The 22,169-nt window shown below is 29.5% G+C and overlaps 3 protein-coding genes, 1 long non-coding RNA gene and 2 pseudogenes across 8 annotated transcripts in view; 2 read left to right on the plus strand and 4 right to left on the minus strand.

The window, feature by feature from the left end:
- LOC149887557 (uncharacterized) overlaps positions 1-22,169 on the minus strand; it is a 115,747-nt gene that overhangs the window by 76,153 nt on the left and 17,425 nt on the right. The gene's annotated exons all lie outside the window — the stretch shown is intronic.
- Positions 201-3,382, minus strand: LOC149887560 (uncharacterized; annotated as a pseudogene). The gene is made up of 8 exons (XR_016452791.1): positions 3,037-3,382; positions 2,745-2,829; positions 2,421-2,495; positions 2,110-2,306; positions 1,977-2,030; positions 1,470-1,703; positions 1,174-1,333; positions 201-619 (listed from the first exon to the last, which is right to left on the minus strand). The product of XR_016452791.1 is annotated as an uncharacterized LOC149887560 (transcript).
- On the minus strand, positions 3,541-5,942 carry LOC149887561 (uncharacterized). 2 transcript variants are annotated; one of them, XM_090088368.1, is made up of 2 exons: positions 4,296-5,942; positions 3,541-4,100 (listed from the first exon to the last, which is right to left on the minus strand). In XM_090088368.1, the coding sequence occupies exons 1-2, from the start codon at positions 5,710-5,712 to the stop codon at positions 3,547-3,549; spliced, it is 1,971 nt and encodes a 656-aa protein (XP_089944494.1). In that variant the 5' UTR covers positions 5,713-5,942; the 3' UTR covers positions 3,541-3,546. The 2 variants fall into 2 exon arrangements, with proteins under 2 accessions (XP_089944494.1, XP_089944495.1); XM_090088369.1 differs by having other exon boundaries at positions 3,808-4,100; positions 4,246-5,942.
- On the plus strand, positions 7,627-8,685 carry LOC149887562 (uncharacterized). Its single transcript, XM_090088652.1, has one exon. It carries the CDS (start codon positions 7,627-7,629, stop codon positions 8,611-8,613), a length of 987 nt encoding a protein of 328 aa, XP_089944778.1. The 3' UTR covers positions 8,614-8,685.
- Positions 10,962-12,533, plus strand: LOC149887563 (uncharacterized). Of its 3 annotated transcripts, XR_016452893.1 has the most exons (4): positions 10,962-11,184; positions 11,408-11,543; positions 11,632-11,922; positions 12,167-12,533. It is a non-coding gene; the product is annotated as an uncharacterized LOC149887563 (long non-coding RNA). The 3 variants fall into 2 exon arrangements; XR_016452891.1 differs by having other exon boundaries at positions 10,962-11,543.
- LOC145192690 (zinc finger MYM-type protein 1-like) lies at positions 14,118-15,783 on the minus strand (annotated as a pseudogene).

Here is a 22,169-nt window from a genome sequence, read left to right on the forward strand (position 1 = left end):
GTTTTCTCATTTTTTTATAGTTTGTTTTTCGCAGATTTTCTGTATCTCGAATCTGCGAAATGTGACAATATTTTGATTAAAAAGCGACGCATTTTTTATATAAAACTAAAAAGTAAAGGTTATTTATATTAAATTCGCTGTCAGGACAATAAAATGTATTAGGTCTAACTTAATTTTTACGAATCAATTGAAAAAACAGATTTGAATTTCATGATATTTTTATGCAACAAAAAACTATTATACAATGATTTGAAGCAAAACTGTTCTACTATAGTAATATTCTGCCACAGTAGTTCTTTCATATCGCCATCATAGTCGCATGACAAAAATTCTGCTATAAAGTTTATCGTTTCGCTTCTTTAGTGCTTTCGTCCACTTTTACACTAATTTTATAAATTAAAAATAAACAACAAATTTAAAAATCAAAATAATTTTAAATAAAAATTTTATTTTCCAAAATATTCGGCAAAGAACTATCCGGTGACATCTTTTAATCTATTATTTCCCTTTTTTCGACAATCACTACCACGGTCCCGTGAATTAGAAAACCACTTTGAAAGTTCTGCCTCAACTTGCTTTTTATTTGCATCTTGAGTTGTTGCATTGACTTTCACACTACCTAGAAAATTTTTTTTTTTTTTAAATTTTAGACAATAGCTTGAAGTACACTTCATAGATATGAGTTTAATTACTAAATAAATTTAGTTAACAAAAAAATAAATAAGTCATGACCTGTTGGTTTGAAAAAACCAATGCTAACCCACCAAAAAGTTATAGATTTCTGCTCACAAATTGGAATTGTTTTGATTATGACCATTTCAGGGTCAAAATCAAAACAAAAGTGGGCAAGCTGATTAAATTTTACAATGTATTACAGTGCATATATGCATGCATGCATCATGCATGTATGTATGTATGTATGTATGTATGTATGTATGTATGTATGTATGTATGTATGTATGCATGTATGTATGTATGTATGTATGTATGTATGTATGTATGTATGTATGTATGTATGTATGTATGTATGTATGTATGTATGTATGTATGTATGTATGTATGTATGTATGTATGTATGTATGTATGTATGTATGTATGTATGTATGTATGTATGTATGTATGTATGTATGTATGTATGTATGTATGTATGTACATGTATATGTATAGACTCACTAAACAGAACTTCAAACAAATTCAATGTTTTAAATGGTTGCTTTTGATTTTGTCCAGTAAGATTTAACTTTCTAGAGAGATCATTGCCAAGAAGAAATTTCATTGATCGTTTTATAAAGTTGCAAAGATCAACTCCACCAATTTCAGCTATCACTTTAATCTACACAAAAAGTCTAAAATTAGTTAGAAAATAATTTAAAAAATTAGTTAGATAATTATTGAAAAAATTCTAATAATACAAAAAAATACTTAATGAAAAAAAAAAAAAATTATTTGAAAACATTTATCTTACTAACCATACATTTCTTCACTAGAGGATCTACCAACTTCTGATCCATTATCAGTAAATCTTCATGTGTCAAAATAGGTAATCTAATATCTTCTGGAAGCTGACATAAACTTGCATTTATGCTTTGGTCTCGTTGCCCTAGGCTTTGCAAAATAGCAGAATGGACTTTTAGGGTTTGTTTTATGTCTTCAATTTGTGTCAAAATTGCAGTTAATAGTGTTAGTCTGACTAGTACTTGCAGCTATAAAATAACAAATAAACATTAATTTTGAAAAATAAACTTTTAGATAATTTTGATAATTATGAAACTTATTAATAACTTATCAATAACAAACAAGTTCAATAAGTTATTAAATTTTTTTTCCTATACTAAAATGAAAAGGAAGATATAAAAGATACATTTTTTCCTGGAAATTTTTTTTCATTATTATACAACTCATGGAAAAAAAATATTTTTTAGCTACATTAAAAAATTGGCTTAACAATAAATATAGAAAAAAACATAAAAGCTTACTGTTAGCAGAGGAACTGGATGTCGGCATATATGTTTTATTTTCAACAACAGTTGCTAAATCAAGCGCAACTAGCATAATCAAAACATAAATTAAAAAACAAATAAACAAAAATGGTAAAACTTATTAACTCACTATTATGACGAGTAATTTCAATATCACACTCATTCCAATCAGATTGCTGAAAAATATCAGAATGTTTTACTGATAAAAATGAAGGAGGAGCTGGCTTTGGTATAATATGAATTGGAGATGAACATTCTGGTTTGGGTAAAAAAGTAGATTTTTCTAAATGTTTAAATTTTTTGTGCACTGGAATAACTTTCTTGTTCCTAATAAAAAAAAAAAAAGAAAGATATATATATATATATATATATATATATATATATATATATATATATATATTTATTAATATTAACAATAACATCGCTAATACAAAAGATTACTGTTCAATAAACTCTTCACTGCAATCAGAGTCAACTTCGCTTGTATCGCTTTTATCAGCTTGTATAATATTTATTCTAAATATTTTATAAATTATTTAAAGAAATTAATAAATTCTTTGAGTAGAAAAGCAAAGTGTTCATAGACACTGCTGCATATATAAACATATAGTCATATATATATATAAAGTATAAAAAATAGCATATATATAAATATATTGTATATATAAAACATATAGTCTGCATATATAAAGATTTATAATTGCTATATTCTTCAAGATCATTTCGTACAGTTTTTCTAGACTCACAAAATTTTATGGAACTCACCTTCTTTGTTTTCTGTTATTTTTAACTTCGAGGTTCGAAGTGTCTTCAGCCAATATTGCTTTCTGACGAGCCTCCTGAAGTGAATCTAATACAACATTATTTTTTAATATTAATGTTTGTCTATGACTAGGAATGACTTTCATTGATTTGTTTCATCAGTTTAAATGTGAAATGACATGATTAGAATTTAAATACAAATAACTTGAAAAATAATTTATATCACAATACATTTTTTAATCATATGTATAAGTCATGCAAAATAAAAGTTTATATAATTATAAAAAAAAGTTACCAGCAGTAGCCAAAATTCGTGCGGTATAAGTTGGCTAATTTAACTCTGCTTCTAAACATCGACTTTTTGCCTTAGAAACACTTTCTGGATTTTTTAGAGGAGGCCAGTAAAACTTGACTAAATGATGCTTTTTAATTCGCATAGGAATATCACTCAGTAAGGTACCATCAGCAATCCAGTTTAATGGAAGAAAATCTGTTTCATTACTCTCATCAAATGAAACTATTGCATAAGACATTTTAATCTAATAAAATAGGCATCACACTCAACCAACAATACGATGGCATATTTTTAATAAGTATGTAATTATTATTAGGGTAAATACTGTAGTAAAAATTATTTGAGTAATTACAACTCAAATAATTTTTACTACAGTATTTACCCTAACATATGCCTTTATATTAAAGTATGTTATACAAGGAATGTAATAAATTTAAAATATTTAATAAAAAAAAAAGATACAGTAGAATGCAATAAGAATACAGTAGAATGCAAAAAGCAAGTAAAGAGTTAGTGCAGATGCATCTGAGGCATAATTACAAATCCATTTTTAAATGGTAACTTTACATATTTACAATCTAAATCTACAATCGAGAATATTTTATTAAAACATGATACCTTCTCTACAAAAAAAATTGAAAGTAAGTCAGAGTTCATTGGATTTGTAAAAAATGGTTGTAAAAGTTCATACTTTTGAAAAACAATATAAGCTTCATTGCATTTGCTATTTGGAACTTGTAAAAAATTTCTTATAACACCAACTTTACCGTTTACTTTAAAACAATCATTAATTGAAGCAAAAAACTTAGCACATTTATACTGTTTAAATTGCAAACAGTGACGATATGATATAGGAACTGGACCTTCAGTGTGAAGATCTTTAAAAACACTTTTTTTATTATTGCAAACTTGATCTGTGGGATTCAAATGTCCTTCAAAAATATTTCTCACAATTTGAAAACACAAAAACTGAGGTCGTCGCACAAGCTTTTTTAATCTTCCAAGATAACTTTCATATGGAAAAGAAGAAACTTTATCCAGAGCACCATAACGATTAACATCATCTGGCAAATGAATTAAAGAGTGAATATTATAAACGCAATGATCTTTACCATACAATTTACAAAATGTAGCAACAAAATATGTTAGCAACTTTTTAACATAATCAAGATAATTTTCACAAAGCGATGGACTTAAAAGAATACGTACAGCAACAGATAAATCCAAGAAGTTTAAATAAACATCATTTGGCAATGTACCTTTTAAAACTACCGGACCAGTGTATAACAGAAACTGACGTAATTCAGTAGCTTTCCAGTGTTTAAATTCCCATATTGAGCGAGGTTTGCGTGAAAATTCTTTTGGTACATGCTGTTTAAATAAAACTAGTTTTTCTGATAATGTTGTTAATGATGTTTTTGATAAACTTTGATTTTTTTTACTCCCATGCACCCATTGATTAATCATTCTCCTAACTACTCCTAAGCATACTAAATGCATATAATCAAGTGGAAAAGATGAAACCATTCCAAATGATAAATCTAAAAATGGAGATATCATGTTATCAATGTGATGCATTTTATCTGCTTGCATATGAAAACTTTCATCAGTTCTAAGTGGAGCTGATAAATTAGGAAGAATAATTTTTCCAAACCATTGACCTTTCTGTAAACATCGCTCACAGCTATGATATGCAGTATGAGATTTAATACACTTTAAAAATGCTCTTGCAGGGGCATCACATATTACTGCATCTAGTTTTACAATAAATTTATGACCTTTACTATCCTCAAATGGTGACTTTTCTAGATATTTCATTTCTGCAACAAAGTCTTTCAAATAATCAGTTACTGGATTAGGTTTACTATTACTGCAAAATATGGCAATTGGGAAAACATTATCTGAAATTTCTTTAAACATTCCAAGAATTGGCCAAATACATGAATTAGAACTTTTAAAAATTGGTATACCATCAATGTTAATATGCAACTTAAGTTCCTTTAATTCTGGATTTTGAGGAACCATTATCAAAAACTTTGATAACCAATATTTAATACCAAAATAAAAGTATTCACCTCCTGCAACATTTTTTATATCAATTTTTCTTTGAGTATGATGAAGACTCCTGGCATTTTTTGGTACGCTTGAAACAAGTGGTTTCAAAATCTGCAATAAATGTGTAGTTGCATTTCGTGAAATTTTAAAAGAAACTGCCCAACTTGCTAAGTTTTTATTGAAACTAGTTAAATTGGAGTCATTACTTTCAGAAAAAAAAGTTAAATCACTATCACCATAATCTTCATCAGTTGTATCTGATACACAAGCACAATATTCATTTTTGTCTGAACAACAGCTATTTACTGTGTTTATTGCACTTGCATGGAACTGAGTCATTACATTCATGCTTTTATTCAATGGTGCAAATTCATGCATAAAATTGTTTTGATGATTTGTAAAATCTGTAGTTGTTGTAATAATTTCATGTGTGTTACAAATACTTTCTGATACATTGCAGCTATATTCATGATCATTTGAGCTTGAGTCATTTTGATAACTTTTAACCAAATCTTTGTTTTCAAATTTATGTTGAACTTCTGATAGCAGTTTAGATACAGCAGTGTTTATTTTTCTACGCTTAGTGCGATAATTATATGAAAAAGGCAATAAACTATCCATTATATGATTTTATATTCTAAATTTATATTTTATTTTAAAAAATTCTAAAAATGTATTAAAAAATAAATATATCTAAACAAATTGTAATAATTTTTTATTATTACAGACAAATAAAGTAAAAGGTTAAAACACCTAATAATTTTTGCTATTACTTACTATTATTAACAAATATTTCACAATATAAATAATTTAAACATTTTTTCATAAAAAACCTTATATAGAATATATTACTTATATTATAAATACTGTAACTGATATTATAACTTATAATATCAGTTACAGCATTTATAATATAAGTAATATATTATCAACTCTATAACTTATAGAAAATGTAAAACATTTATGTATTTATAGATAATATTTAAAGTTTAGATATGGCAGTTTAATTAGTAAAACCTTACGATATTTTGCACAGTAACATTGAGATTTGCTTGAAAAAGATAACTTAAAACAAAATACACTAACTTAGTGAGTTAATGTGTAATGGCTTAGTGACTAAGCCATAACTGTAAGCACACCAACCCATATAAACAAATTTGAAAAAATTTCCACATTTGTCTATAGCATTAAAAATAAAAAACATGACTTCAGTTTGATAAAGCATTTTACAAGTCTGTAAAAAAGTAAACGTTGACATACTCTCAAACTTATTAATGGCTATGAAATTCAGTCTGAATTTCAGTCTAAAATTCTTATCTAAAATTTTATTATATGCAGGGCATCTAAGAAATTTGAGAGCATGTCACATTTTTTTTTTTTTTTTTGTGAATTCATTTTTTAAATGGATGACTAAATATTGATTTTAACATATTCATACTTTTAATATAGAATTGAAACTGATATGTAAATGTTTTTTACAAAAATACAATAAAAAAACCAAATGAAGTTCCTGTGTATATTTACTCCAAATGCAATGTATATTCAATCTAAATCAAGCCGCGTTACACTTTAAAAGAATTTTGCAGTTTTATTTCAATAAAACTTTTTAATAAAAACGATGCTAAAAAATATGCTTTGATTAGAAAATACACGCTACCATTAAACCACGCGTCCTAACTTCAAACCAGCCGTAAATCATTTACGAAGTCCCATGCCAGTCCCAGTAAAAACCCAGATTTTATTTACGGCGTTATTTTCACACCGTATGGGACCCATCTGGCACCTAGAACAAATCCCAGCCGGAACCCAATCCCAGTAATCCCAGCTCAATCCCAGTCAATCCCAGCTGGGACCCAGTTGGGATGGTTAACTGGGATGTTTTTATACGATTCTTAATCAGCATAAAATTCTCTATCAGAATCAATCATAAAATTAGGGGGGGGGGGGAGAAAGTGGAGTAGCGCCGGGAAGGAGGTTATGGATTGCTTTCTTAAATAGAAAGATTTTGCCGAATTTGGAGTTTGCTTACATTTGCGGTGAACATTTTATTACTGGTAAGTCAAGTCTTCTTGCGTGGATTTATTAAATGTTAAATACATAAACACATGAGCACTTATAAATTTACATATAAATACATACATATATGTGTATATATATTTATATACAACAATATATATATATATGTTTATATTTTAGGAAGAAAAAATGATGATAAAAATCATGCTGACTTTGTTCGCTCCATTAAAAAAGTCAACAGAAAAAACAGTATACCTTTTGAATTTAATGACATGTCATGTAATTCATCAAGGAAAATATATTCAGAAAGATCAAATCGTTTAAAGAAGAGGAATGCTGAAAAAGTGCTAACAGTTGTAAAATAGTATTAACAGTTGTTTGCAAGAAGAAATTGTTGAAGAATCCGAAACTGTCAAAATTATAAGGGAGTTAAGAGAAGAAAACGAGAAGTTTAAAAATTCAATTAAAAAACTAAAAGAAGACAGTAAAGCAGAAATTGAACTTCTTCAAAAGGAAAATATGAAATCTAAATATATTATACAAAAACTAAAAAATGTAAATACTGCACTCGTCAAGAAAAACAAAAAATTGAAAAATCAAGTTGATGAGGCTACTTTTAAACTAATAAAAGACAAAAAAAAAGTTCAATTTTATACAGGTCTTCCTGATATACATGTATTTAAACATGTTTTTAACTTAATTGAAAACTATGTACCAGCTAATAATTCTTCAATTATGACAAAGTTGCAAGAATTTTGTATTGTTTTAATGAAACTGCGTCTAAATTTGCTAGAACAAGATATAGCATACAGATTTGGGATAAGTCAACCAACCGCATCACGAATCTTTGAAAAATGGCTTCTTGTAATGACACGCAGACTATCCTATTTGATAAAGTGGCCAGAGAGAGATATCTTAAGGAGAACAATGCCAGCTTGTTTTCAAGAATTTTTTCCTAAATGTGTTGTAATTATTGACTGCTTTGAGATTTTTATTGAAAAACCAAAAGATCTGACAGCTAGAGCTCAAACATTTTCTAAATATAAACACCATAATACTGTTAAAGTTTTAATTGGCATTACTCCACAAGGCTCAATATCATTTGTTTCAGAAGCTTGGGGCGGAAGAGTATCTGACGTTTATATTACAGAAAATTCTGGAATATTAAATAATTTACTTATTGGTGATCAGGTGTTAGCAGACAGAGGTTTTACAATTGCAGATTCCGTTGGTTTATATTGTGCAGAATTAAAACTTCCTGCTTTTACACGAGGAAAGTCTCAGTTGTTTCAAATAGAAGTTGATTGGACAAGAGAGATTGCCCGTGTACGAATACATGTTGAACGTTTAATTGGGCTCTTAAGAAATAAATACACAATTTTGCAAGGAGTACTTCCTAATAAACTAACCAGTCGAACAGATGATGGAATATGTAAACTAAATAATATTTTAACTGTTTGCTCTGCGTTATGTAACCTTTGTTGTGGAGTAGTCCCTATTGATTGACTTTTAATTTAATATATAAAAATACATAAATGTAGTGTTATGTTTATTTATTCATTTAAAACTTTTTTTTAATTCTGGTTTTCTTGTGGCAACAATATGGGCAAAACCATTTTCCGATTGGTTTGCTTGTGAGTCCAAGGCAATTAAGATGATAGGTTTTTATAATGCAAGTTATATCAAAATATTTAATTATAATACTCTCTTTGATTTCACCGCAAGTACATATTGTTTCAAAATTGCTACTTTGTTCTAAGGCCCCAATATTTACAAAATTATTTTGATTTCTAGAATACCATTTAGCAAGGAGTTCAGGCAATATCGCTAAAATAAAAAAATCTCTTGCTTTGTTTAAGTTTTCAGTGAGGAATTCTTTATCAACATAAATTTTTTCAATTAGACTGGCTTCACCATCATACACGATAAAATAACAAATCGGAATATTTGAAATTAACATTTGCAGCTGAACTTGATAAAAATATTGATGATTTCTTTTTAAATAATGTTTTCCGTCCTTTATTTCCATGCAAAACTCTTTATCGTTATTTGCCAGTTCAAAGACATTTCTTTTTGTGGATTTAAATGGACATTTTATCTCAACTATGTATTCATGAGGACAGCATGTGCATTTCATAATACCATCAGGAGTTGCTCCGAGGTATGGCCATCTGGGTGTTCTAAGTAATCCACAATCAAAAATTTCAACATTTTTGTGAGTTGTTAATAAATGTGATCTTAAATAATTTTTAGCTACAATTTCATTATCACAACCATACTTTGTTGCTTTGGTAATAAAACTATTTTCTGATGGATAACAAATTTGCATTATTAAATTTTTAGAAGGCATGGCTATATTTGAATGACAACAAGCTTTGAATTTACTAGCTGTTATAACCCCTGCACGTGCTCTAAACCATAAACTTGATTGAGATTGAGTTTTTGTATGATCTGAAAGCAATTTAATTTCATCTTCATTTATTTTTATATCTGAAAAAGTTTTATTTGAAAGTTGCACGAGTTCATGATACTTTAATTGTTCATGTTCTCTTTTGTAAAAGTTAAAAATAGTTGTATTTAGTTTTGCAACTAAAGGTATATACTTATAACTGTATTCAGGAATTATACGAAGAATTGCACTATCTCTTGCATTATCTGATATTTTACTGTAAAAATTAGCAATTTCTGTCTCACTTGGAATTGGAACAGATAAGGCTTTTTTAATATATGGTTTTGCTTGTGTTTGGTTCTTCACTTTTGCTTCAAATTTTTTTTTAGGATCGGTAAAATTAATTTGTGAAAGTGGCAAACAAGTAACTTCCTTAAGGTTTGGTGGCAACCAAGCACACAATTGAGATGTACAAGCATCATCATTATTTCTTTTCTAATAATCAGATGTTAACATTAAATAAAATAGTGTTGCTCCAATATGAGAACAGACTTCACCTAAACCTGCCATACATGTGCAATGCGCATTTATAACTTCACCATCTTCTTGAACGCTAACCCATACCCTTGTTGGAGTTTTAGAAAAAATGCTCTGACCATGTCTTACACGACTGGTAACAATATAAATAGACTTTACACCATGAATGAACTTTACAAGAACGTTGTGAACAAGACCACTAGTTACATAGTTGTAAGATTCAAGACCTTTGTAAGATTTTAAACTAGAACTTGTAAACTGACTTGGAAAGTTGATTAGATAGCTGTATATATCAGCAAAAGTTAGATTAGGCCATTTGTCTACGTTATTAGTTAGTTCACAGTCTTTTTCTGATAAAGAATACGGATCAAAAATAATCTCTAAAACTGATAATTTTTCTTCGTATCTCTTTTTTGCTTCCAAACTAAGACTCTCGTAATACTGTGATCGCATAATTGTAAGCAAAAAAGAATTTAAATCAATTTCAACAGATCGACTTTTAGTATCTAATATTTGTTTACATTTTTTTGCCACCCACCATGGCGGATACAAAGTTTTGCGGACGTTTTAAGTTTATATGAATATCATGAACTAAACTTTATTGGAATATTCTTTGATAGTTTTTGTTTGTTTGAAGGAATATTTATGGCTTTTTGTTGCAAACAAGTTTAACATATATTATATGTGTGGGTGTATATATATATATATATATATATATATATATATATATATATATATATATATATATATATATATATATATATATAATTATAATTATAATTAAAAACGATAAAGAAAAACTTTTATTATGAAACTTAAAGTTTCATGCCTAACGGCATGAAACAATGATAATAAAACATGATAATAAAACATGATAATAAAAGTTTTTCTTTATCGTTTTTAATTATAATTATAAATCGCTCTGTTTTGAAACTTATATATAATCAAAATAAATTTCCTAAACATCGAGCACTTTTCAACGAACAAGAGCATTGTTTTGTGTTTATTTTAGTTTCAAAGTTGTGTTTTTATTTAAAGTAATGTTTTTATTTTAGTTTCAAAGAAGTGGGAACATTTATGGAATCACATGGAATGGATGTAATGTCGATGAAGATACTTTTGTTGCCATTCTAAATAAGCAAAACCTGGAGGTTGAGGCCTTGTCTTTGCCAGTGTCTAAACTTTATTTCAGCTCTTTCTGCCAAAGTTTAAATGAATTTTCTCTTGTTAAAAAGTAGACCAAGTAGATTTTTCACTGGTAAAGATAAACACTGCTGTTCTTCTTCACCACAGCAGTGTTTATCTTTACCAGTGAAAAATCTACTTGGTCAGCCTTATATGTCATCATGCTCACCAGCAGAATATTGTTCACAGCATCCGTCCAATTCTCCACTATTGACTTGTGATGAGACACCTACTTCACACAAACAATCTAGTGACCAATCAAATTTAGAGAGCGCAGCAGATGTATCTGAACCAGTATTTGTTCAAGAAGCTTTAGCTTAAAAATGTGCGTTTTCACAGTCTTCCAATTTTTATTTGATTAATTTTTATAGCTCTTCTATATGTTTAAAATCGACTATTACTTTTCATTTTAGAATGAATTAAAAAAAAGAAAACCTTCACAGCCAACCTTGTCCATTTTAAATAGACATCTGTTTAATAATCAGACATTCAGTATGATACCAAAGAGAATTATTTTTTCTCCTACGCTAGTGCTGGAGGAAGCAATTCGTTTTTATGCTGATTTCAAGGATGCTACAGTCAAGATACAAGCAATATTGTCTTGGATTTCTCCAGAGTCTGGTAACCACACTGACATTTTGTTAAAGCTCCAGCAGAAACTTATTTCCAAGAAGACATGTGATAAATTGTTCATGAAAGTGGATGTAAGTTTATCACCTGAATTTTTGAATATATTTGAATTAAACGACAACATGCATGTCTATGTTTCCATGAAATAGCATACTTTTCTTTTCTGTCTCTTTTTTTTTTGTATTAGTTTAATTCTTTCACAGAAATAATTTTAAACTGGAATGTGTGTGAAAAACTGGAATGTCTACTTTAATAATTTTTACAATATTTTTTTGCAATATTATTATTTTACTATTATACTATTATATATTTTTTTAGTGTGACTATTGATTTTGAATGAAAAGGAGTGTGGCATAAGGAGTTAACAGGGTCTTCAGATGGATATTCAGCCATTAGTCAGCACCAGTGAGATGGTGGTGACTTTAGTAATTGTGTATTATTTATTGGACTTATCATATTCATCTTGTTTTGGGCAGTTGCTTGGTTTTTTTCAAAAGATATATGGATTTGAACAATTTATTTTCATATCAAAAAAGTGCAATGAGCTGTAGAACTCTTTCCGAAGTAATGTAAAGTTTGTTTGAAATATTTATGCATGATCCTAAACTACATAATATTATATATAGAATAATTTATAATGATTACAAACTAATACTAGTTAAACTAATACTAGTTTTAAGTTCTTTCGTCTTTTTTCGTACATTTAACAAACATTAACAGTTCTTTCGTAGATTTAACAAACGATTTTTTCATTTAGGATTTTTTTATTTATTTGTTACAAAAGTCTTTATTTATGATAAATTAATTACTATCTAATGAACTTGATATAAATAATTGACCATGTTAAAAACCTATTTTAGCATCAAAACCTTTATTCTGCAATTGAAGGGAATGGAACTTCTGTAGTTTTTATTTTACTTTTATTTATAATAAAATACTTATATTTTCATGTTAAATTAAAACGGAAATAACGTAAGTAGGAGATAAAAAATGACTGTAACCCCTTATCCATCTTTTTCATTCATCCGCATTTTTTTTATTTGGAAGGCAAGAAACTTTCACAGACTTTGTAACATCGTAGTTATCTGTGCATCCAGAGACACAACACTTGAAAACCATATTTTATGAATGTAATTATTTAGAACTAAAAAGAAAACAAAGCTAATACACATACAATATAATTGAAATTTATTGCACATTAAACAAAGAGACCACATCCTTTTCCTTGATCATGCTATATTACAAAATAATAAAAGAATAACTCGCCTACAGTTTTCTTTACTGGTCTTGTCACAATCAGGGCCGCCGAGAGCCTTCAAGCCGCCCGGGACAAAACCTTTTTTTGCCCCCTTATAGATTTCGCTTCATATTTATACTTAGCATAGAAGCAAAAAAATACATCATCCCTTTATAGCTACTTTAACTTTGTTTCATTTTTTGCTATCTAACCACAGCATAAACAATTCCTAATTTAAATAAAATTTTCGAGCTTTTTTCGAGGCAAAATTATAAATTACTTCATCATATGAAAATGATTTCGCGAGATCATTTTCAATAGACAACATCATAAGATTTGAAAGTCGCTCTTGTTCCATGGTGGCTCTGAAGTGGTTTTTTATAATCTTAAGTTTACTTAAAGATCTTTCACCCTCTGCAACGGATATTGGCATTGTGCGAAAGATGCGCAAAAGTATGCATATCAACGGGAAAATTGGTTGTAAGCCCTTGGAATATATTTGATTTAAAAGATTGAGAGAGTTGCCTCTATTGAACAAGGAAGATGCTTTCAACCGGTCAAAGTGACAAATTTCCTCAACAAGATTATCTTCTTTAACGTCATTTGAATAGAATTTCGTTAGTTGACGAGCTTTGTCATCTTGTGAAGAAGGGTCTTCAGACTGAAGCCAGATAAAGGAAAACTGAGAAGAAAGCTTTTTCACCACATTAAACCTTCATTGAACTTGTAGAATTATGTGGTCAGTCAAAACACAATTCCACGATGAACAAATGCGACCTAGGTCATCTAGAAGTTGTTGAATGAGGATTACTTCTTTTTCAATGATGATTGACTCCGACTGGAGAAATCGACTAACACCATCAATATTTTCCAGTGTCTTATACCAAATGGTCAGGAGAACTACTGATTCAAATTATTTAAAATATTTTCCCAACAATTTCGCTAGATTTAGCATGTCCGCAGTTAGGTCAAGTTGATAAACGGTTCTATCCAAAACAGCAATGATTTCTTGTGGTTTTTTCACTAAAGGTTTTACAGCTGCAATGTGGGTTGACCATCTAGTATCTGAGAGCTTGTGAAGTGATAAAGCAGTTCAAGGAAAATTTTCCATCTTGCTGGGCTGCAACTAAAGAACACGTAAAGGGCTTGGATAATGCCAAAAAACGTTTTGATCTTAGCGCAAGACTTAGCAGCATGAAATCCAGCTAAATTTAAACTATGCGCACCGCAAGGAATGTATAAAGCGAACGGATTTTTTTCCAGTATATGAGCTTGGGCTCCATTATAGATTCTAGCCATATTAGAACAATTGTCGTATCCTTGGCCTCTCAATTTTTGTAAATCGAGATTTACTTTCGCTAAAACATTGCAAATTAAATAAGCAATATCTGCACCTTTTTTTTTTCTCCATATTTTCAACGCAGAGAAATCATTCTTTAACTTCCCAAATCATCTTACCCGAGTTGAATCGCACAAATCGAAGAATAAACGTGATTTGTTCGGTGTGAAATACATCTGGAGTCCCATCGGTAATTATCGTAAAATATATGTCATCTTTTACTTCTTTCACAACTGCTTCTTGAACTAATGTAGCGCATTCACTGATGAATTCGTTTTGTGATTGCCAGGGGAGATAGTGAGCTTGCATTCTGGTTCCCTTATTTTGATGACGAGCAACTGTTTCAAGATGATTCTTTAATGTTTCTTTGTGACGAGAAATAAGTTCAAGGCAACTTAAAAAGTTCCCTTTCTCGTTCTTCTCCATCGACGAATATTGCCCTAAAACAATCATTTCTACGTTAGTTAAATGTATATCATAGAAGTTCTGTAATAATAAAGAACTTATTCTTAATTATTTAGAGTTCTGGCCTAGAATATTTACCTCTAAATGATAAGTTTTGAGATGCCAAAAATAAAGTTGCATCTAAAATACAACGAAGTATTTCAAGCCATCTAGCTACTTCCTTTCCTAGTGCCTTTTGGAACTCTGAGTCAATTCCGTGCTGATTGACAAGAGCTGAGTGCAAAGTCTTCCTATTGAGATAATGACTTTGATGAACTGGGTTTAATAACTAAAGATAATGACTATGATGACTTTTAATACGATCACTCGATTTTCTCCAGTCATTTCTTATTCCTCCATTCCAGAGAAGAAGAAGAGATCGATTCCCATTTGATCCGGAATTTTCACATCCAAATAAAGAACACGGGAAACAAAGAAGAGAGTTAGACGATAGGCTCCATATCAAATAATCTCCATTAGGCAATCCAATGAAAAGAACCTCTTTTGGGAAGGCTCTTTTATTAGAAGCATCTCGTGGGAAATCATCAGGTAAAGTTGACGGACCTTTTTTGATTATTTCTTCTTTTTCTTTTTGCTCAAGAATCGATGGCCAGAGTGCTGGGTCATTTTCAACGCCTGAATTTAAAAAAATGAATTACAACTTAATATTTAGTTAACTATTTAACTATTTTGAACTATTGTTTGTGTAAAAACCTTTATTTTCTTCGGGTTTCAATTCATCATTAAAACTGTCATCTGTTTCATTTTCCACTGAACCAAGAGAATGTAGATCAACGATATCCTCAACGCAATCATCATTATCATAATACGATAATTCTATTGTTTGTTCTGATTTATTTAATTCGGCCGACTTGAAAAACGATTAAGTATTATTCGTAAATTTCTTCGAAATTATATATATATATATATATATATATATATATATATATATATATATATATATATATATATATATATATATATATATATATATATATATATATATATATATATATATATATATATATATATTTCTACTAACTCACCTTCAAATCAGTATTTTGATTTGTGGCTTTGTAAAACCAACGAAATTCTTGGAGCGTTTGTTTATTGTTTTCACATTCTTTTGCCCTTTTGGAAGCCAATGCCCTTTTTTGGGCACCAGAAAGTTTTTTACGATTCATTATTAACAGCTACTGTAAATAACCGTACGCATCAATAAAATAATAGCATAGTCAACTACGCAAGCTCATCAAAAAATTATAAACTCAATCTCAAAAAGCTGATGTCATAAATCAATATTTCAATAGTTAAATATAAATCTTAAAAATGAATTACCATAAACAAGTTGATCGTAAAGAGTTGAAAAATATTTACTATTACTTTCTAAATTCTGCATAGAATTATTTCTAAACTGTATTCACAGTTTGTTATTGCTAATTATCAACGTTTACATTTTTTTTTTTTACTTTAGTCTGATGACGCGAAAATCTCAAGGGACATTTTTAATTTAATAGCGTAAAGAGCACGAAATCAATGATGAGTTCGTTTTTTAAAATTTTTTTGAGGAATTAAAAATAATGATATAACGCGAGTAATATATACATTTCAATTATGGCATTTTAAGATTAAAAAAACTATTTTTATTTTACTTCGGCATCTGGCGCCCCATCGACATCTGCCGCCCGGTACAAACTGTCCCTTTGGCTCCCCCACCCCCCACCCCCTCTAGGCGGCCCTGGTCACAATAGTAGGCCATGGTTTTTAACAATGTGTGGCTATGAAAAGAACCATTTTTTAAAAGTTGTTTATTAATTACAGCTGCATGATTTAATGATACTTCCTTGATTTCTTTTCTTATACGAACCATTACTTTTTGACTTTCTAAAATTATTTAACAACAAACATTAAAACTTTAAAAAGTTTTGTTATTGTAATAAATAGCATAGTTTAAGATATAAACTATTTATAATAGAAATTATCTATTATGAAGTTCTAGTTCTAACAATTATAAATTCAGGAAAAAACTGTATTCACTGTAATAAATATATATAATTAAATATAATTAAATTTTTTATTCTAAACACATCTCAGCAATCCTCATGTGGAGCAACCTTTAATATTTGCAACTAGCCTTCAAGAATTGCACTATGCATCATTAAGTAGAAGTAGGACTTTAGACACCATTTTGAGGAAAACAAAAACATATATGCCCATAATTATGAATATGGTCTAAGTCAAAATTTTAAAAAAAAAATTAATTTATCACTTATTTTAAACTAAATAGATTCAACGTAATTTTTACGATATCGTCAAAAATGGACCTTTAAAAAGTAGTTGTTATTACAACGTTATACGGAATTTTTTAACTTGTTCAAATGCGAATCATTAAATATCTTGAAACAAGAAATATATGACTAAGACCACTTTCATAATTATGGGCACATATGGCAAAATTGAGTCAATATGAGGCTTATATTTCAACTTTTTTGACAGTTAGCTTTTTTTTTTTTTTGCAACAATAAAAAAACATACTGCGTTGATTATGTGAAAATACTTCAGAAATATCAGATTGGCTACCACCAGCACCTTGTCTAAAATGTATCATTAATAAAATTAAACAATACCATCAAATATCTAAATTTAAAGATACACATAGCTTTCTTCAATATTTACTTTAAGAACAGTTATCAGCTGAATCTTCTTGCATTTTGTTCTTCTTGCAGTATAGTTACATGTCAGATGTCATAAGTAAATAATTAGCTGTATCCCTAGTATTTTCGGCAAAAGAAGGTAAACGTGCATGACCTACTTGTGCAGTTTTGTTGGCTTTGTTCCTGGCTTCAATGGCACTCTCAGAAAAAGAACCTATGAACCATGTACTACATTTCTATATACAGACTGTGACATTGGAATGCCTTTGGAAAATTAATCGTTAGAAATGAGACCAAATGGGACGTTCAGATTTCTGCATAAAAATTTTTACATCCGGTCTTGTGGTTTTACTGTTCATATCAATAAGCAGGTCCCTAAATAGTTTAATCATACTTAGGGATTGCAATCCCGCATTGCGGGATCCCGCAATCCCGCGGGATCCCGCATTAATTTAGCGCATGCAAGATCCCGCAAAAACTACTGCGGGATCCGCGGGATTTGCGGGATTTTGAAACAATTGCTTTTAAACAAAAAAGGTCAATTCTTTTAAACAAAAAAGACAAAAAAGATATCAAATTAAAAGTGTTTATTGTATTTGTGAAACAAATCAATTTAAAAATTTATCTTCAGCTATTAAAATATTTTTCTTAGCTATAAATATAAAAAAATCATTCAAAAATAAGCAATTATTTAGCAAAACATTAGTCGAACTAAGCATGGGAATTTCGGCCTTCGAAATCGACGAAATTAAACGAAATTCGTGTTTCAATTTCGTATCGAAATTGAGAACGAAATTTCGATTTTTTGGATTGTTTAATTTCGCGAAAAAATTTCGTATAATTTCGGGTCATTGAAAATAACGAAATTGACACGAAATTAAACATAAGTTTTAATTTCGAAATTCGTGAATTTGTAATGTTTAAAAATTTCGTCTTTCGAAATTCAATATAAATTTCGATACGAAATTGAAACACGAATTTCGTTTAATTTCGTCGATTTCGAAGGCCGAAATTCCCATGCTTAAGTCGAACTCGTTCAAATTTTTTTTTGTTTAATTAATGATTATGTTGAAATTTTCGCTAATGAGTATGTTCAAATTTTTGTTAATGAGTATGTTGAAAACGTGAAATTGAAAACGTGCGTGTATAATTGTAAAAAATATACTTTTAAAAACTACTTTTTAAAAAGTCTTTAAAAATTATTTACATCAAGATTTTAAAACAAATGGACTAAGCATGTCGCAAATTAAAACTATATGGAATTATTTTAAAAAAAGTGATAATGAAGAAAATGCGAAGTGCATGTTATGTTCGGCTATTTTAAAAATTAATCAAAGATCAACTAAAGGGTTATTAATCCATTTAAAAACTAAACGTGGCACCGATTTAAAATCAAACGTTTTACAACAAGACGGAGCTTCAACTTCAAAACAGCATGAATCAGTTGAACTAGAGCCTAAAATATACATCGACTGCGAAGACGAAGAAGTAATTCCATCGAAAAAAGTCAGAACAATTGACATGTTTTTCGTAAAGGAAATTTCTATGGAAAAAAATGGTATCGCGCATGGTTGCAAAAGATGGCTTTACATTTAATAGTTTTTGCACATCTTCAGATTTACGGTACTTGTTTTCAAAGAGTGGTTTCCGGCTCCCTACTTCACCTAATACTATAAGATTGATGGTAGTTAAATTCTCAGATTCTGTAAAAACCGATATAATGCAAAAACTCACATCACTAAAAAAGCAAAATCAAAAGTTTTAGATAACGTTTGACGAATGGGCATCACAAAATAGTCAGAGATACTTAAACTTAAATGTACATATAGAGGCGAAACACTTTAATCTTGGATTGATTCGAATCCATGGATCGTGTAATGCAGAATATTGCGTCAAGTTAGTTTCAGAAAGGCTAAATAGCTTCGATATTGACCTCCAAGAAGACATTATTGCCATGACCACTGATAGAGCAAGTGTGATGGTAAAAGTCGGTAAAATGATGTCTTGCTATCAACAGCTATGTTATGCTCATGGAATACAACTTGCAGTTATTGATATCTTATACAAGAAAAACAGCGGAGAAGTCGAAGAATCGTTTATTACATATGAAAATTGTGAAGAAGAAGATGAATGTAGTAAAACTGAGGATGATGAAGCTATAAATAAAGAATATGGTTTGACAATGATTTTGGACCGAGCATCAGCTGAATTGGTTAGCAATTACAAAGATCTCATGAAAAAAGTGAGAAAGGTTGTAAAAATATTTAAAAACTCTCCTGTCAAAAAGGAAATATTTACAGAAAGATATCCTACAAGAACACGGGAAAAAGCTTCAGTTGATTCTTGATTGTAACACTAGGTGGGACAGTATGTTCGATATGTTAGAAAGATTTCATAGACTAAAAGTGTGTATTGAAAAAGCCTTAATTAATGTTGGGTCAGAAATTCGTTTCACCCAAGAAGAGTGGTCCCAAATCAATGACTTAATTATTTGCCTGGCACCACTAAAACTTGGTCTCGAACTTTAATGCAGAAGAGAATCGAACCTTGTCACGGTGGAAACAACTTTTCAATTTATGCTAAATAAATTGCGAAAGCAATCATCACTTTTGAGCAAAGATTTAGCCGCGGCACTTCGTGAGAGGTTTACACAACGTCGTAATAAGAATTTAAATGGACTACTAGTTTACTTAAAAAATCCGACGAAGAAAATGAACTCGAAGAAAAAGAAGCAGTAGATTTTATTAACAATTCCCAAATACTTATTCCTACAATTCTATCGCTGAAAAAAGAATTGGAAAATCAAGCACAGAAAGACAAGAACAGCTGGACAGAAAATGTAAAGGAGAGACCAAATTTAGATTCTTTAGACTTTGATAAATTATTGAAGCCGGAAATGTCTGCCTATGAAAGTAATGGAGTAAGAGGCACGTTTCTAGATATAGCGCATAGTTACTTGATGACCATACCACCAATAAGCGTAGAGGCCGAGCAAGCTTTTTCAGCTGCTGGTTACATATGCAGTCCTTTGAGGAGTAGATTAAGTGATGATACTTTAAGTAGGGTCTGTTTCTTAAGAGCCCATTTCTTACAATCATTTTCTCAATTTGATATTTCAAAAAACAAATAAAGCTAATAGTTCTACGTAAAGCTAAAAGATGTTCTATGTACTTTGGCTTATCTTTTTGTTCATTAAATGTTAAGAATTATATTGATTTACAAATGAATTGCGTTTTTTGGCTTTATTTACCTTATCTTATCAATCTAATAAGTTGAGTATATTTTTTCTAAAATACTTGAAAGAAAAATACAATTGTCATTTTGCCTTTTATAATGTGCATAAGAAACCTACTAATCCCGCGCGGGATCCCGCGGGATCCGCACAAAAATTAAAAAAATCCGCGCGGATCCCGCGGGATTGAAAAGTGTGCGGGATTGCAATCCCTAATCATACTGGTATTCAAATTTAAAATTCTTCCAGTCACAGCTGGATTGTAAAAGAATTTTCGTGCAACATCGCCAGTATTGGATGTATCACTTCCCTTCCTGACAAAAAAGATCCTTATTTTTAACTATATTTTGAATGAGTGCTGGAACTTATTTTAGTTTTTTTCAACAAATTCTTGGCTGTTTTTTGCTGGAATTTTTCTTCCTTGTTTCACTGCTAGAAGTTTGCAAGCAGTATTGAAGACCCACTCCATGCTGCATATCCACAAATGAAGACTGCAAGCTCCAAGTTTCAATATATTCTTGTCTACATTTTAATCTTTATTCCAAATGGTTTCCAAATTAAACTCCTTAGGAGTTGCTTGACATAAGTGACATTACTGAGATGCTATATTTTTTTAAAGCGTTTTTGATACCACAGCATTAAGTGTTTTACCATTATTAATTGTGGTATAAATAGTTGAAAAACTTGAACTTATAACAAAAGTGTTGACATGAAATATAAACTTAACATTCTGAAGACAAAGTTTCATTTTGTAAATGTTCAAATTTTTCTTGAATGAAACTAGTCGTCTCTTTGGCAAAATAAAATATAAGATGATGGGTTGCATCTGGACTATTTGAGTTACAATTTTTCCATATTGTCTTTTTTTCACTTCGAATCTCCAAAAATAAACTTATATAAAAATAGACTGCAAAAATTTGTAAATTTATAAAAATAGACTGCAAAAATTTGGCACAGGCTTTAAAATTTTTTCTTAAGAATATAAGCCTTGGGGGAAATACATCTGTTAAAAGTTGACGAGGAGTGAATGTAGCCATTTTGATAATTTATAAAAAACTTATCGTATGTAATCGAACTACAGAGATTTCATTTTCTAAACAGATTTTAGCCGGTTTAAATAAAGCTCACAGTAGTAAAAATGATTTTAAAACATGAGGTAACAGAGGTCGCCTGATTATTTTTGCATGGCAGTAAAGTCAATTTGCAGTAGCTATATTTTATTCAAAAAAAACGAGGCGACCTCTGTTAACATATGCTCAAATCAATCAATGTTTAAGAAATCAAAAAAAGGAGCAAAAAAATACAGTTCAAAAAGCTTTTTTGTTTTTTTGTTTCTAGTTTTACATTCAATTAAATGTTTGATTATTTTCGTTTTGCATAAAAATAACATGTAAATTTAAAACTTATCATATAGT

Source organism: Hydra viridissima, unplaced genomic scaffold (assembly GCF_058129835.1).
Source record: "Hydra viridissima isolate aposymbiotic clone 2 unplaced genomic scaffold, HvirCarnegie_v1 scaffold_5, whole genome shotgun sequence".
Taxonomy (NCBI): Eukaryota; Metazoa; Cnidaria; class Hydrozoa; order Anthoathecata; family Hydridae; genus Hydra; species Hydra viridissima.